Source organism: Typopeltis vanoorti, chromosome 25 (assembly GCF_054136105.1).
Source record: "Typopeltis vanoorti isolate ZY-2024b chromosome 25, IOZ_Tvanoo_1.0, whole genome shotgun sequence".
Taxonomy (NCBI): Eukaryota; Metazoa; Arthropoda; class Arachnida; order Uropygi; family Thelyphonidae; genus Typopeltis; species Typopeltis vanoorti.
The window spans coordinates 50,729,950-50,746,516 of NC_143573.1; the positions used below are offsets into that span (position 1 = coordinate 50,729,950).

Consider the following 16,567-nt stretch of genomic DNA (forward strand, 5'->3'; position numbering starts at 1 on the left):
ATGGTTTGTCAAGCTTTGAATATAGTTATAATTGCATTTATATTAAAATGGGAAATTCCAGTATGAAGAATATATATATATATATAAAATTTTTTTTCACCATGTATAACAAAACCTGAGGGATATCCATTATTAAAGAATCACAAGTTTACCATAGTAAAAAAAAATTATACAGGTATTTCATCTTATTGAAATATCTATATATTTCATCTTATTGAAATATCTATATATTTCAATAAGATGAAATATATGTATTGAAAGACATCATCATCATCAACAACAATAAAGAATTTAAATAAAAGAAACAGTAGAGTACATGAGTTACATTGGAATCCCTCATTATATATACAGTAACATGTTGGAAGATTTTCCACTTGGTTATACCATAAATTAAAGATACCAAGAAATTATATACTTGGTTTAATCCTTATCCAAGTGTAAGCAAACAAAGTTTGCACCTGAAGTATTTTCAGGACTGGGGCAACTTGTATATAGAAGCTAATGACTTCACATCACTTACCTTAGTATCACATAATGCAAAGCACATATCCTTGCAGAAATGCATTATGAGAAAGGTCACTACCTAGACCAGGTTCAACCTTTATTGAGGTCTCATTAGTGGGAGCCAGACTCAGAGGTGATACTAAGGTTCAAGTAATGTAGAAGTCATATTTTCATATACGAGTAGCCAAAAGAAGTCACACTTTATTATTAAAATACTCTGGATTATAGATAGTTGTTAGAAGTTTTTCCACTCTACTGTGGCACTTTATTCTACACACTCCAAATCATTGAATCTTCATACATGTCACTCTGAACAGATTATTCAACCTTCTCTCACTGACATCCCTGACTTATGGCTTCCAGTCTCTCTCTCTCTCTCTCTCTCTCTCTCTCTCTCACTCATTTCTCTCTCATTCTTCCTCTTCCCTGTCATCTGTCTATCTCTTGCTTCCACACATTCTCAGCTTTCTGTAATTTCCTCTTTTCCACTGTCTCGCCCATTCTCTATCCCCTTAAACCTATTCTCATTTCTCTTACATTAGCCAACCTATATATCCTTAATATCTTCATTCACTCTCCTCAGCTCAGTCTTCATTCCTTCCATCCACTTTCTCAGCAGTTCTACGAGGGAGGTCTGAAAAGTTCTTGGCCTAACAATGAAAAAAAAAAACAAATTTATAATTTCAAAATTATTTTTATTTTTCAACATAATCTCCCTTTAATAATACAGACTAATACATTTATTCCAGCGATGCTCCAGCGCCATTATCCCATCCCTGTGGTTCTCAGTAAGATCTGCAAAATACCCCTCTACAGCTGCAATCACCTCTTGATTCAAAGAAAAATGCTGACCAGCGAAGAATAGTTTTAGTTTTGGGAAGAGATAGAAGTCAGAGGGAGCCAAATCTGTGGAATAGGGTGGATGTGCCAACAATTCATAGTGCAGATCCCTTAATTTTCCCATTGCCAAAACACCTTTGTGGGCAGGTGCATTGTCCTGATAAAAGATGATTTTTTTCTTTTGCAAACCGTGTCTTTTCTCACGAATTTTTTTATCTAGTCTGGTTAAAAGATCAGAATAATATTCCCCCGGTTATTGTTTTACCCTTTTCAAGATAATTAATAAAAAAATGCCTTTAGCATCACAAAACACCGATGCCATGTCCTTTCCTTGCTGTTGGAATCAACTTTATCTTCTTTGGCGCTGAACAACCACAACTGGCTTCTGGCCACTTTTAAACTGCTGTTTGGATTCTGGTGTATAATGGTGAATCCAAGTCTCATCCACAGTAATAAATCAATGTGCAAAATCAGTTTTATTCTTGTTAAAATGCTGCAAGCACTGTTCAGAGATTTTTATGCGAGCGTGTTTTTGATCTACTGTGAGCAAGCGAGGCACCCATCTTGCACAAAGTTTTTTCATTTGCAGTTCTTCATACAAAATATATCCTACACGTTCTTTTGAAATGCCTATAGTCTCAGCAGTTTCACGCACGTTGACTCGCCAGTCATCCAATACCATATCGTGCACTTGATCAATGATTTCTGGTTGTTACACTTCTTGGACGTCCTTCACGTGGATCATCTTCAAAGCTAGCACGGCCACATTTAAAATTGGCAGCCAATTTCTTAATTGTCAAAAACGAAGGAGGAGAGTGCCCGTAAACTTTTATGAACTTCGAATGAATTTCTTTTGGCGTTAAACCTTCTGTTACAAAGAATTTTATAACCACACGATTTTATCCATTTCGAGGGATACAGACAACACTTTTGCTTCAGGCAGCTTTATAAAACAAACTACTTGATAGAATAACTAGCAATTTCACATGGATGCTTATGATGACAGATGTACCAACTTAGAAAACAAAATCTTGCTGATAGTGTTGCCATCTATGGTCGAGGCTGAGAACTTTTCAGACCACCCTCGTAAACCACACAAAATGATAGCATGAAAAAGTAAAAAAGGCAACAATAACAGGAGACAGAAAGAATTAGAAAAGCACGAAATTGTCAAAATCTAGGATTAACATTTAAATTTCAAAGGGCTACATTAGTTTAAATTAATATTGCATACCTGAAATCTTTATAATGAATATTGTAAACAGTCTGTGAAAATTTCAGTTTTTAGAATTAATCTCAAAAATTTATAATTTATCCATTCAGATAAGACTTGCAAACACCAAATGAGCTGCTGTTCAGGCAAATTTTTAACTTTCACTTAAACTGCAAATTAAAGAAATACTGTATATTATTCATTTAATTTATAGTTCTAAGAGGATGGCATCAATTTATTCCAGTGTATGTTATTGGATATCTGTCTGATCAGGAAGCTGATATTGAAATCAGCTGTCTATCATAATTTTCCTCCCCTCAGGTTGGCTAATGCTAAATAATGCAAATGACTAATGATTATCATTTCTGTTCCTTTCCTCTTTAACTGGAGGTGACCAAGTTGGCTGAATGCTGAAATTTTCAAGCCACTTAGTTATAACATTACTTCTAGGTTATTATAATCTCATGCTGCTTTTTTTTTCTTATGTCTAATTATTTTTTGCATTTGTAATTTTCATGTTACCATTTTATGTGCTTTATGTAGGTTCCTGCCAATCCTTTGTGTTCTGTCATCAATATGATTTAATGCCATTTCCTTTGTTCTGCTTTTTCCTGTTTCTGGCAATTTTTTTTTTGTTCTGTTTCCAGTGATTGCTTTTATTTTTTGCAGATTCTTTTGTTCTAATTATAGAGGTTTCCTTTGTTGTTTGTTTTGATTCCTTTTGTGTTATTTATTATTATTATTTTCCTGACCTCCATGGATTCATAAGAATGATCATGGGACATCAGTGCTAGACAATGAAGTCCATCATACCACTACTTAAATTCATTCACCATTTGCAATTTTACTATCCTCTCAAACAATGCATTTCATGCAAAAAAACTTATTTCTTATTGATATTCTTACTAAAAAGCTTACTCCTTCTTGATATTCTTCCCTTGCCTTCTTCAGTCATGAAAAATCTTCCAGTGCCAGTCTGATAACTTTAAACAGCTTAAATATTTCAAACCCCCCCCCCCTCATCTTCTGTCTTGCAAACTGGTTTGTATGCTTTCAGTTTGTCCTCATAACCAACATTGTACAGATCTGATATCACTTTTTATCCATCTCCACACCCTCTCTACAAGGTTTCATTCCCTTCAAATCCTGATGATCAGATCTGACCACAGAAATCCAGATGTGGTCTCAACACAACTTTATACAATGAAACCAACACCTTTTATCTGTTGTAGTCAATACCCCCCTCAGTATAGCAGGAATTATCAGAGTTGTCTTCATGTTTGCAATATGTGCTATCAGCAATCACCCCAAGATCCCTTGCTTCCTCTACTTTTCTCATTATTTCCCATTTAGTTGCATTAAACTGAATCAGTATTCATATGCCCACCTTTCCAGCTTATTCAGGTCTTCTCAGAGAAAAAAAACATCAGCACTATTGCTAATAACCTTCCAAAGCTTCACATCATATGCAAACAACTTAATATCTTCCCATAGTCATATAGTGACAGTATCATTGACATAAAAATCTAACTGTAATGATCTTACTACTGAACCCTGTGGAATTTTAATTGTAACTTTCCTACCCTCTGATACAACATTCAGATATCTATTCGAAAGTCAGTTACTAGTCCAGTCCACTAACCTGATATTCAGACTCGCATTGCAATTCAGAAACCAACTTGTTGTGTGACACCCTGTCAAATACCCTTGAAAAGAAATAAACAGCATATGCCATATTTTCATCCACTGCTCTTGTTACTCATTATAAAAGGCAACTGCATTACTAAAAAAAAAAGACTGACCCCTTAATAAATATATGCTGGACTGCATTGCTGTAATCTACCCAAGTCTGTGTATGAGTTCTTACCAATGTCTCCAAAATCTTGACTTACAACAGAAGAAATGCAAACTGGCCTTTAGTTTGATAGTTCCATTCTACCAGTACTGTCTCACCTTCTTTCCACTTTCATTAAATAGCCAGGTTAATGGCACAGTCATTTCCACAGCACAATCCCTTATAACATGATGAAATTCCATCTAGTTTCCCCTGCCTTCAGATATCTGTTGTGCTCAATATTTGAAATATATCCTCTTTATTCACTTCTTATGCTTCTAGGATCAAGTTCAAAACTCTTGATCTTCACGTTCCTTCTGCCACACACACACTGCCTGATAGTCCAGTACTTTATTTTCCTTAGTTCTGTATGCTGCTTCCTCTACTCAATTCATATTGGTATAGATGAAGTCCCCCTCCTCCCATAATGAACAGTCACATTGCTCTTTGCGGATTAATTTGCCTAATAATCTTTGGAGAGACTGAGACAAACAACTCCACATACTCATTCCCTTCTATATTTACTCCTAACTGCTGGCATTTCTATACAGAAAAATCAGTGCAGTGCCTGTATTCAATGGCTGTTATTGTTAGTAATACTAGCTATTATTACTCCCTGCATACTTCACCTAGCTCTGCAGTATAGTATACACTGTCTGATTTCTTAAGCTACTATCTCCACAAGGCCCATGATGTAATCCCTGCTGAATTGCACCTTTGCAATCCTAGTGTCCTCCATCCTAAAGCACTTATTTGCTCAGAAAACAGCTGCCTTTCCAAATGCATATGTCCTTTCAAATGTAATTCATTTCTTGCATTCAGCTCCCTCCTGAGATGTATTCTACGCATTCTCATATTCCAGACCTCTATTCCTGCAAATTCTGTCTATCAGCTTATTCACACTCACTGCTCCTCTCCTCCACTTTGAATTATCATACCCAGGCAGTATACTCATTATCTTCCCATAGACACATTTCTGCTGCATCATTTCTAACATCAGCCTCAAATTTCTTGCTACACAATTCATGCTGCTTCTCAGGCTATTGATGGTAACCATCACTATCATATCCTCTACATTTTCACTTTGCTTCATTTTCCATGTCATTCCTCACAACAAGTACTCTTTTGGCAATGTATCCTGTACACCCTAAATTTCCATTCATAACTCTCCAAAAAAACTTCATTCATTCATTCTTTGCCTCACTGGCATCCTTGATCCTTTCTATTTCCAGTCTCTCAGTCTTTACCTTCCCTCCTTCCTCTTATCTCTCTATTTCTTTCTTGCACGCTTTCTCCCCTTCTCCAGTTCTCTTTTTCTTTCTTTGTCTCTGGTTCTCTCTTTCTCTTTCTTTGCCTCCTATTCTCTCACCTCTCTCTTGCTCTATTATGCCCTTCGCTCACACCTACTCGAATTCTCCTTGCATTTACCAACCTCTCCTGCCTCCTGATCTCTTCATTCATCCTTCTCTCAGTCATCATGCCTTCTGTTATCTTTCTCAGCAATGTTCTCTCTCTCCACATATCCTGCTTTCACCTGACATTCACTCTCACAATCATGATCATCAGACAAATCATCTTCCTCTGCCACACTGCCCAAGGACAAATACATAGACACATATTTCACATTCTATTCACCTTTTGATACCCTGCTGGTGGAAAGGTTTGTTCTCCCAGAAACTTGTGCTTTTGATCCTATAAAACAGGCAAATTGATCATTAGAAAACAGACATAATATACTAGCCTCATAGCCTGTGTGTTGCTTCAGCAGTAAATTCAAATCAACCAACCCTGCTATAAATTAAAGATACCAAAAAATTATATTCTTGGTTTAATCCTTTATCCAAGTGTAAGAAACAAGTTTGCGCTGAACTATTTTCAGGATTGGTGCAACTCGTATAAAGAAGCCAGTGACTTCACATACTTGCATTAGTATCCCATAATGCAAAGCACATCTCCTTGTGGACATGTATAATGCTATGCATTATGGGAAGGGTCACTACCCAGACCAGTTTCGACCTTTTGAGGTCTCATCAGTGAGAGCCAGACCCAGAGGTGATACTAAGGTTGAAGGAAATCGATCTTGGAAGTAATCCTTTCCATAATGCATAGCATTATACATGTCTGCAAGGAGATGTGCTTTGCATTATGGGATACTGAGACAAGTGATGTGAAATCATTAGCTTATTTATACGAGTTGTCCAGTCCTGAAAACAGTTCAGATGCAAACTTGTTTGCTTACACCTGAATAAAGGATTAAACCAAGAATATAATTTCTTGGTATCTTTAATTTATAGTATAACCAAGTGGAAAAACTTACAATGACCCCACTAGTATCCATGAATCAGCACTCAGCCATTTCCAAAGCACTATCTCCACTGCTGCCGAATCCTGAGATCTAAACACTTAATTCACCCAGCACTTCCCACTGCCTATATTTAATGTATGCATGCATACAGTTTCCCATTCCTGACTTGCCACATTTTAAAACCCAGAGGATGTGTACATGCTGTATGTTGCAAAATCCTTGAATGTACTATGAATAATGTAGTCTTTAAATTGTGACAGGCCTTGCAACAACATGTTAGTTCTGGCATCTTCCTCAATGGATACAAGTACAATTAGATAAGACAGAGACAATAAATTTGCATCAAAAACCACACAATCATATAAAAAAAAACAACCAAAATAAATAGCACAGATTAAAAAAACGTTATTAGTAAAGATATACACAATGTTGACTGTTGACACTAATAGTTATCTTTTTTATTATTTTTTTTTACCTCATGTCAACTGACTACTTTATCTTTATTGTTACTATTATTATCATCACCAGACTTCTGTTCAGTCAAGAGAGTCATTCTGGGGGAGACACACACCGTCAAACACAAAACCCATCAAGCCATACTTTAAACTCATTCAATGTATCTGCATTCACCACAGTGTCAGGCAATACATTTCACTCACCAACCACTCTTCATGCAAAGAACCTGCTCCTTATTCCCTTGCTTACAGCTTCCAGGGACATATCCTTCTGCTATCCCCTTCCCCCATGTTATGAAAATTTTCTTTCCTCCATTTAGCCCAGTAATAGCCCTTTACCAACTTAAATGTCTCAATCATATCCACTCTCTTCCTCCAGTTCACAAGACTTTGCAAATCCCTCAATCTGTCTTCATATCCCACATCCTAAAAACAGTTACCACCTTAATCTTCTTTGGAACTTTTCCAATATATCCTCGTCACCATGAATACCAGGGACCAAATCTGTGCACAATAATCCATGTGAGGTCTGATCAAGACCATGTACAGTGGAACCAGAACCTCTTTATTTCTACAAGTTAAGGTCCTTTGCATCGTTGCCATAATCTGATGTGATGTCTTCACAACTTGTGCAGTGTGACTTCTGAACTTCAGATCTTTGTCCTCCTCCACCACCACCACCACTCCATTATCTCCTCAACTTCCTCTAAAATTTCCCTTTCAAGTGTATTCTTTGCATTCCGTTGTTGTCTACCAAATTTCAGAACCCTACACTTTGCAACATTGAATTGACAGTTCCATACTGTTGCTCACCCATACAGTCTATTTAAGTCCTCCTGTAAGGCTACAACATCTGTTTGATTCCTCATCACTCTCACCTGTTTTGCATTATCTGCAAACAGGTGTATATCACCAATTAAACCTATCCCAATATCATTAATATACAAATTAAATAACAGTGGACCCAGAACTGACCCCTTGGCACACTGCTAGTGACTCTCCTCTTTTGAGATAGTATCTTCCCCCCATACACAACTTGCTGATACCTATTCCCATCTGCTTCAGTTTAGTGACCAACCTGTGGTGTGGTGTGGCAATCTATCAAAAGCCTTTGCAAAATCTAAGTATACCAGTGTATATTCATCTCCCTTGTCCAATACATTCATTACCTGTTATCATAAATAAGTTGATAAAACACAACCTCCCTTTAACAGACCCATGCTAAAAATCACAAAGATTACCATTGTTATTAACCCACTTTTCTATCTTGCATCTCACCAATCTCTCCAATACTAATAGCTTAACTACAACCCCAGATATACATATCAGCCTATAATTAATCACCACCACCTTTGTAAAGTGGAGCAATTTTACTTTTCTTCCACTCCTTTGTGACTTATGCCATTATAAGACTCTTGTTAAACAGGTAGGCCAAAGCTAATACTAATCCTAGAACAATTCCCTTAAGACACATAGTGATGTGTCATCAAGTTCCAGTGCCTTATTGACATCTAGCTTACTCAAGCTTAGCCAACTCCTCATGTATCTCTATCTCACTCACCAGTAGGTTTTTCTCTGATTTCATTATCTACATTGCCGCTTCTGATTTCACACAGAGGATGAATGAACCTGATGAACTGCTCACTGAATGCCTTGACTTGACATTCTTCCACTTTCATTTATTAACATCATCTTGCCATAATCATTCTTATTACCTCATATTGAAAAAAAAAAAAAAACTCCCAAGGATTTTTCTTGGCCTGGTTTGCTAATTTCTGCTCATACTGCACTTTTGCTGTCCTTACCAACTGAGTCTCTCTCGGCCTGCTCTTTATACCCTTCATGCAACTTATTATTGCCATTATTCATCTTGTGCTGCCTCCAAAGTGCCCTCTCCTTCCAGATTTCATGGTTTGTCCTCTCGTTCGTCCATTTTACATCTCATTCTGCCTTTTGACCTTCGGAATACATTCACACTTTGATGCTGTTAAGTATTTCTTTGTCAGTTTCCAAGGAGCATTTATTTCCTTTCTGTTCAACTTCTCATTCCATGCTATAGCTCCAAGCTCTCTCCTAAGCTTATCATAATAGCCTTGTATTTCCAAATTGAGACTATATGTAGCTTCTTCAATTTGGAGGTTAGCAATCATGGTAAGCCAGAGTGTTTATTCATCTGCTATTCTTTTGATCTTGTAATAGCTCTTAAATTAAATATTAAGGTCTTCATTTAATTCATACTTAAATTAAAGTATGAATTGGGGTAATATGTGTATATATGCCATTGTCATGCTAAATAGATTAATCTCCTGGTGAAGGACCATCTCTGCACTGCGCTTCACAAGGAGTGTGAAGTGCAGAATGTCGGAAAAGGGTATTCTGATAGCCTCAAAGCTCTCCTTGTACATCTATATTTTGATTCTTGTACCTCTTGGTAATTGCACATAAAAATAAAATATTTGTAAGGAATAGATAACCATAAAACATATCTTCAAGAATAACAGTGATGTTTTTTGTGAAGATAGGAAAGATAAGAGGGGAGGGGGGGAGAGTGCTGCTGATGATAGCAATGGAATTATGTCCTCACAAGGTTGAGATACAAGGAGAAAATAAGTAGCAATGATTTTTTTAAGTAGTATGGTGTGAAGTGGAGGTTGATAGAATGAGATATTTCATGGAGTGTTCCAGGGAATGTAGCAGGTAATGCATAGAACAACTTGGCTTAGTAAGCAAGCAAAGGGTGATCATTATGAGTGATATTAACTACAGCAATATTGATTGGAATGAAAAGATAGCATTAGGGAATAAGAAGAATGAATTTCTCAAGTTCTTAAGAGGACAACAGTCTTAGCGAGTATGTAACAGAGGGCACATAAGGGTTAAGAGTCTTAGATCTGGTTATATGAGTGTCTAATCTTCCCCTGGTTGAAGAGAGTGACCATGAATGAGAACTTCTATAAAGAAGAGATATATGTGGAACCACAAGGCTGGTGATTGTGGAAAGCTTAGGAGACAACTGGGAGCTGTAATGTGGAAAGAGGAGTTAAGTTGGAAGGATGTACATGTTGTGTGGGCATTGATCAAGAGCTGTTTAACATCAGCAGCAATGTGTGAGTGTTTTCCAAAGGTTGAAAAGGCTAAACAAGGTAAGAGTAAAATGGATGAATGAAGAGATTAAACTCAAAATCTGGAGGAAGAAGAAGACACTGTGGAGGGTTAGGCCAGGAAGGTAACTTGGTGAGTAAAGGTAGCAAAAGTGCAGTATGAGAAGAAATTAGCCAATCAAGCTAAGAAAAATCCTAGTGAATTCTTTCGATACATGGCAAGCAAAAGGAAAATTTGTTATGGGAGGATGTTGCTATTTGATGACACTTTCAGATTGGTAACCAATGTGGAGAATATGGTTGAATTATTCAGTGATCAGTTTATCAGTATATTTCATTCTCATGAAGGCAACATCAGGAGAAGTTGGAGTGTTGAGAGTTTGGTGGAGGAGGGACTGATGGTGGATGTGCAAGAATTAAGTAAACTTGATGTTAATGAGGCAATAGTATTTGACAGTATATCACCACATGTTTTGAGAGAATGCCTTGTGAAATTAATGGTAATCTTTACCTCAGGGGTTATTGTTAAGGTATTAGAGAAGCTGGTGAGGACTAGGATTCAGAAGCGAATTGATAATAGCGGTATTCTTTGTGATGGTCAGCATAGGTTTGTTAAGGGGGTCATGTTTCAGCAATCTGCATACATATTACAACAAGATGACAAATTCACTCAATAAAGGAGATGCATATACAGTGGTTTACTTGGATTTTTCAAAGGCCTTTGATAGACTGCCACATGACAAGCATATAGTTAAACTGAAACAGATGGGATTAGATAACAAACTATTAAGTTGGATAGCTAATTGACTGTTTGACAGGTGTCAGCATGTTGCATGTGGAGGAGTGGTATCTCAAAAGAGGAAAGTCACTAGTGGAGTGCCACATGGATCTGTTTTGGGACCGTTATTGTTTAACTTGTACATTAATGACATTGGGATCTGGCTTAACTGGAGATGTGCAGCTGTATGCTGATGATGCAAAGCTGGGAAGGGCTGTGAGAAGAAAAGCAGATGTTTTGGCCTTGCAAGAGAATCTGAATAGACTATGTGAGTGGGCAAATGATTGGAGCTGCAGTTTAATGTTGTGAAGCGCAGGGTCTTGAAATTTGGTGAGCAAGATTGGGATGCAGAGTATACAATTAATGGAGAAATTTTTAAGTAGGTGAAAGGGATGAGAGATCTGGGATTGATGGTGGATAGAGACTTGAAGTTTAGGAGTCACATTGATAAATTTGTAAGAACATTCCAATGGATTATGGCAATAATGAGGAGGACATTGACATGAAGAAGCAAAGAGATTATAGTTCCCCTATATAAGGCTTTGATCAGGCTATATATTTGGATTTGCTCTGTGTAGATTTGATTGCCTAGTTTTCACAGGGAGGATATGATTGACATATAAGTTGGTGAGAGATTGTTACCAGATTAATGTGTAGAAGATATTTCACAGAGTAGAGGGAGGCAAAGGTAGAACTAGAGGCTATCTATGGAATCTGTATGAGTGTGTGAGCAGGGGATGAGAAGCAGGTTCTTTGTTCTTTGCATGGAGAGTGATTGTGAAGGGAATGCATTTCCTTAAAAATGTGGTGAGTGCAGAAACTGTCAACAGGTTCAAGGCACAGCTCAGTGATCTTTTGACATGAGATAGTATAAACCACCTGTGATGAGTCCTTTCACTCCATAGAGGTCAGATAATAACAATAAAAGCATGATAAAAATTAAAATATCATTTAAAAACTAGTGTAAAGTTGTGTGTGTGTGTGAGAGAGAGGACAAATGAGTAAAGACAACCAGAAATATATCCATGTGAACATGAGTATTTTTGTTCCAGATTCAGTAGGATTTAGAATCTTTGGTGTCATGAATAATATTAATATAATTCAGATAAAACATTATTCAGTATATCATGAAATATTTATCCCTTCTTATAAATAGAACAATCATATCACGGCATGTTACATACATATATATGTACCCAAAAGATACTACTGCTCTGTAGTGCATTTGGAAGATTCGATCATGTTATAAGGTAAGGAATCTTTGTGTGGCCTTTTTTCTCATGAAGGTGAGTTAACAGACTTGCAACATAGCAGTATTTTTTCCTCCCAGAAACTTGGATTTCTACCTTTCGTAAAATATGAAGTTCATATGATAGGATGGACCAGAGAACATGTGCAGTTAACAGACAAAAATACTGTATAGTGAATAGTAGATATATAATAGTGCAGATGGTAGAATGTGTACTGTAGAGCTGCCTTCCATAATGAGTCCTGGGACTTGAGGAGGAATCTCAAGACTCATTATGAAGGCTGTAATAATATTATTATTGTCCTTCAGCCTTGCAGTACCTCTATAGCTCTGACCAAAGGGTCTTTCCAACCCTTTGGTTGGAAAGGCTTGGGTTGGAATCCCATCAAGGATATGAAAACCTTTATCAGGGTTTTTCATTAGATGGTTGAGTTAGTTGCTTTCATATGGAGATGGCAGGGTTTCCCCTTCCAGAATTTTAGGATATTTATCCCACAACCAGGCAAACTAGCTAGGATAACACATGATATTTACACACACACAAATATATGTATGTGTGTGTGTGTGTGTGTGTGTGTATATATAGGTATAAGGCTAAAATTAATGTTAAAAAGCGTTCTAGGCAGATTGTTGTCATTAAAATATCTATAAGTACTGTGGGATTATCATTGTGATTATGATCTGTTCTCATTATAGCAAACATGTAAGAACCAAATACTTAAGAACTCTGAAAAATTATTTTTTATAGTTAGATAGAACTAATGCTTCTTGAAAGGATTAAGAAGCAAGAGAAAGAAATTATCCAGCCAGCCATGGATGAAATACAACAGTAATCTTAATCTTCATAACCATATTATTTCAGTGGTATCTCAATGGTATTTTAATTTCAGTGATATACTTCACACTAATATTTTGCATGATTGATATAAACATCATGACTTAGGGTAGAATGGTTAATAGTATATGGCCTAATGTTGAGATGTTTCAATAGTTTGTTAAAGTGAGTTCCCTTTAACATTCCTATATTGACTGAATGTGCATTATTTTCTGGATGTGAAGGAAGGATTGTAAATTCTTATTTTAAAACTAGTAATTTTTTTTCTCTTTTATTAGGAAAATGATTCAGAAACTATAAATCCAAAAGATTTTGAAAATATTTGCGATACCCTTCCTAATATTGATTTGTCTTCAGGAAATAAAGATACATACATATTAGAGGTATGTATTATGAATTATTTTACTAAATGTTTATTCTGTTTATCAAGAATATAAACTGTGCAGTTTATTGTCAACTTTTAATACTGAAATTCAAATAATTTTTAAATACTTATGCATAATATATACAAAAAAAAACTTGTTCCCTTTCAAAAACTGCAACAGAATTAATTTTAAAAAATTTGAATGTTTTTGTTTCTATTCTTTTTCTCTTTCATGAGTACTATTTATGGTACTCATGAAAATACCTATATGAGAAGCATAAGAGGATAAACAGACCATCTTTGGAACATCAATTTCCCATTTATTTACATCATTCCTCTTCCTACTCTTACTTATGGAGGAGGATGATGGTAGCCGGTTTACTAAAGACTTATTGAAGAAGAATGAAGTATAAACAGAGTATTGATGAAAAAGTGATTAGAGTGAATCTGTGCAAGAGAATGTCATCTATATAACAGACTACCCTCTTCTAGATAACATCCAGCATTTTTCGAAAGATTTATGGCATATGTAGGTGACATTGCCAAGAGAATTTGCTGTGGTTTTAGAGTGGCTAAATTCATATTGGAGGTCAGACTGATGAACTGGTGAGCTTTTTGGTGGTCAAGAAGTTTACTGTTGATGATTTTCACGATTATTTTCAAAATAACTGAGATCAGAGAAATGGAATGGTAATTTAATGGCTGGCTTTTATCATCTTTTTTTTTTGGAATGAGCTAAATATAGGCTTTCTTTCATGTTTGAATAGATGATAGATAATTACACATGTGAACCTCTAAAAATTCCTTCAAATTTATCTATTTGTCTTTAATATCAAATGATACTTCTGCACTAAAATTTAGCAGTGCTCACTTTTCTCCTTTTTCAGAGATCTAAGAGTGGAAAGTGCTTATTTGAAGGAGAGTATGATGACCACTTTTATTCCATAATTCTTTAATATATGAGCTAACTTGTCCATTGTTCTATAGGAATATTATAACACCTTTTATGAACTTGATGCTGAGTATTTTTGGCTGAGTCTGACATTCTTCATAGTGAAATAACATGTATAATCATTTCTGATTAAAATGTATTTCAGTTCCTGTGTTCTTTCTCTTTTATAAATAATATGTTTTTGCTCTTCAAGTCCCTATCATACCTTTCTTCTGTACAGGGAACTAACCTTTGTTAACTTATCCATCAGTATTTTTTCTCTTTATATAGAGTTGACTCAATGTTGTAAATAACGTACATGAAGAACACTATACGTGTATGTGTGTAAAATATATATTTTTATGACTAAGGTACCTATAGTAGTACCTTACTACCATGTGTGAACTGTATTTTTTTCTCCCCTTACATTTTAAATTTGAGCTATAAATTATGTTGCAAAGAAAATATGGACATTTCTAATAAATGTCATTAAGGCCAGCAGTAGTTGCCAAAAAAAGCAGACTAAGAATGTATATTATTTAATCAAAACCGACATTATTATATGGCAGTGAAACATGGACAATAAGAGAAAGAGATAAGAAAAGATTCATCATCATCAATTTCCTGATATGTACCCCCCAAGCAGTATTCAAGTTACTACATGATTAAGTTTACATTATTATTATTAATATCCTATCAAACATTTTCCTCCAAATCAATCTGTTATTTGTGAGCACTCCAATATTGTCATATCTAACATTTTGTGCTTCTAAGGCTCTTCTGATCTAATCAATCCACCTAGACTTTGGTCTTCCTCCAGGACTCCCTCCTGCCATCTTGGCATCAAACACCTGTTTTGTTAACCTTTCTTCACTCATTCTGTTTAAGTGTTTAAGCAGAGCTAATCTAAGGTGGTATCCTTAGATTAGCTCTGCTGAGACATTCTTGAATGCTAATAATGTTATTCTCCTTTCTAATATCTTCATTTTTAATATTATTCTTCCATTGGTTCACACCTTAAATTTTTCTCAGAACTTTCATTTCTGTGGTCTTTAGTCTTTGATCATAATTTCATATTTCTAACCCACTTCTCAGATTCATAACTTAAAATTGGTATAAACACTCTTGTATAGGGAGTTTTTTCACTTGTCTATGCTACTAATTATATATTGAGATTTATCCTTTATAAGTGTAAGCAAACAAAAAGATGGCACACCATTTGGCAATTCCTATAGGTAGAGATGACCTTGCTAATGCTTCTGCCTGGTATCTCCACTTGGGCCTGGCTCCCACTGAAGAGACCTCAATAAAGGTCGAAACTAGTCTGGGTAGTGGCCCTTCCCTTAATGCATAACATTATACATATCTGCAAGGAGATGTGTTTTGCATTATGGGAGATACTGAGATAGGAGTGATGTTAGCTTGCTCCACCTTTGCAACGAGTTGCCCGATGTTGTACTACCTTACCCCAGTCCTGAAGATACTTTCAGGCACAAACTTTGTTTGCTTGCACTTGGATAAAGGATTAAACTAAATTTATTATTGTAAGCAAACAAAGTTTGTGAGTTGCCCCAGTACTTTCAGGACTGGGGCAACTCGTGATAAAGGTGGTATAAGTTCTCATCACTTGCCTTAGTATCTTCCATAATGCAAAGCACATCTCCTTGCAGACATGTATAATGCCATGCATTAAGGGAAGGGCCACTACCCAGATCAGTTTCGACCTTTATTGAGGTCTCATCAGTGGGAGCCAGACCCAGAGGTGAGATACCAAGGTGGAAGTAATGAAGAAGTCATATTTACCTATATGCGTTGCCAAAGGATGTCACATCCTATTATTAAAATTCTCAGATTAGAGATAAGTTTATGGAAGATTTTTCAACTTGGCTATTTGCTACTATAGGTAAATATGACTTCTCCATTACTTCCATCTTGGTATCTCACCTCTGGTCTGGCTCCCACTGATGAGACCTCAATAAAGGTCAAAACCAATCTGGGTAGTGGCTTTTCCCTTAATGCATAGCATTATAATGTCCACAAGGAGATGTGTTTTGCATTATGGGAGGTACTAAGGCAAGAGATAAGAACTTATACCACCTTTACCACAAGTTGCCCTGAAAAGTTTGTGTCTGAAAGTACTTCAGGTGCAAACTTTGTT

At 36.1% G+C, this 16,567-nt stretch overlaps 1 protein-coding gene across 3 annotated transcripts in view; it reads left to right on the forward strand.

Moving 5' to 3' along the window:
* Positions 1–16,567, forward strand: part of LOC150092739 (C2 domain-containing protein 5) — a 615,319-nt gene that overhangs the window by 385,236 nt on the left and 213,516 nt on the right. For all 3 annotated transcript variants that reach the window (XM_090414825.1, XM_090414826.1, XM_090414824.1), the window contains exon 22: positions 13,393–13,497. In XM_090414825.1, coding sequence (XP_090270951.1) covers positions 13,393–13,497 — 105 coding nt within the window. The remainder of the gene's footprint in view (positions 1–13,392; positions 13,498–16,567) is intronic.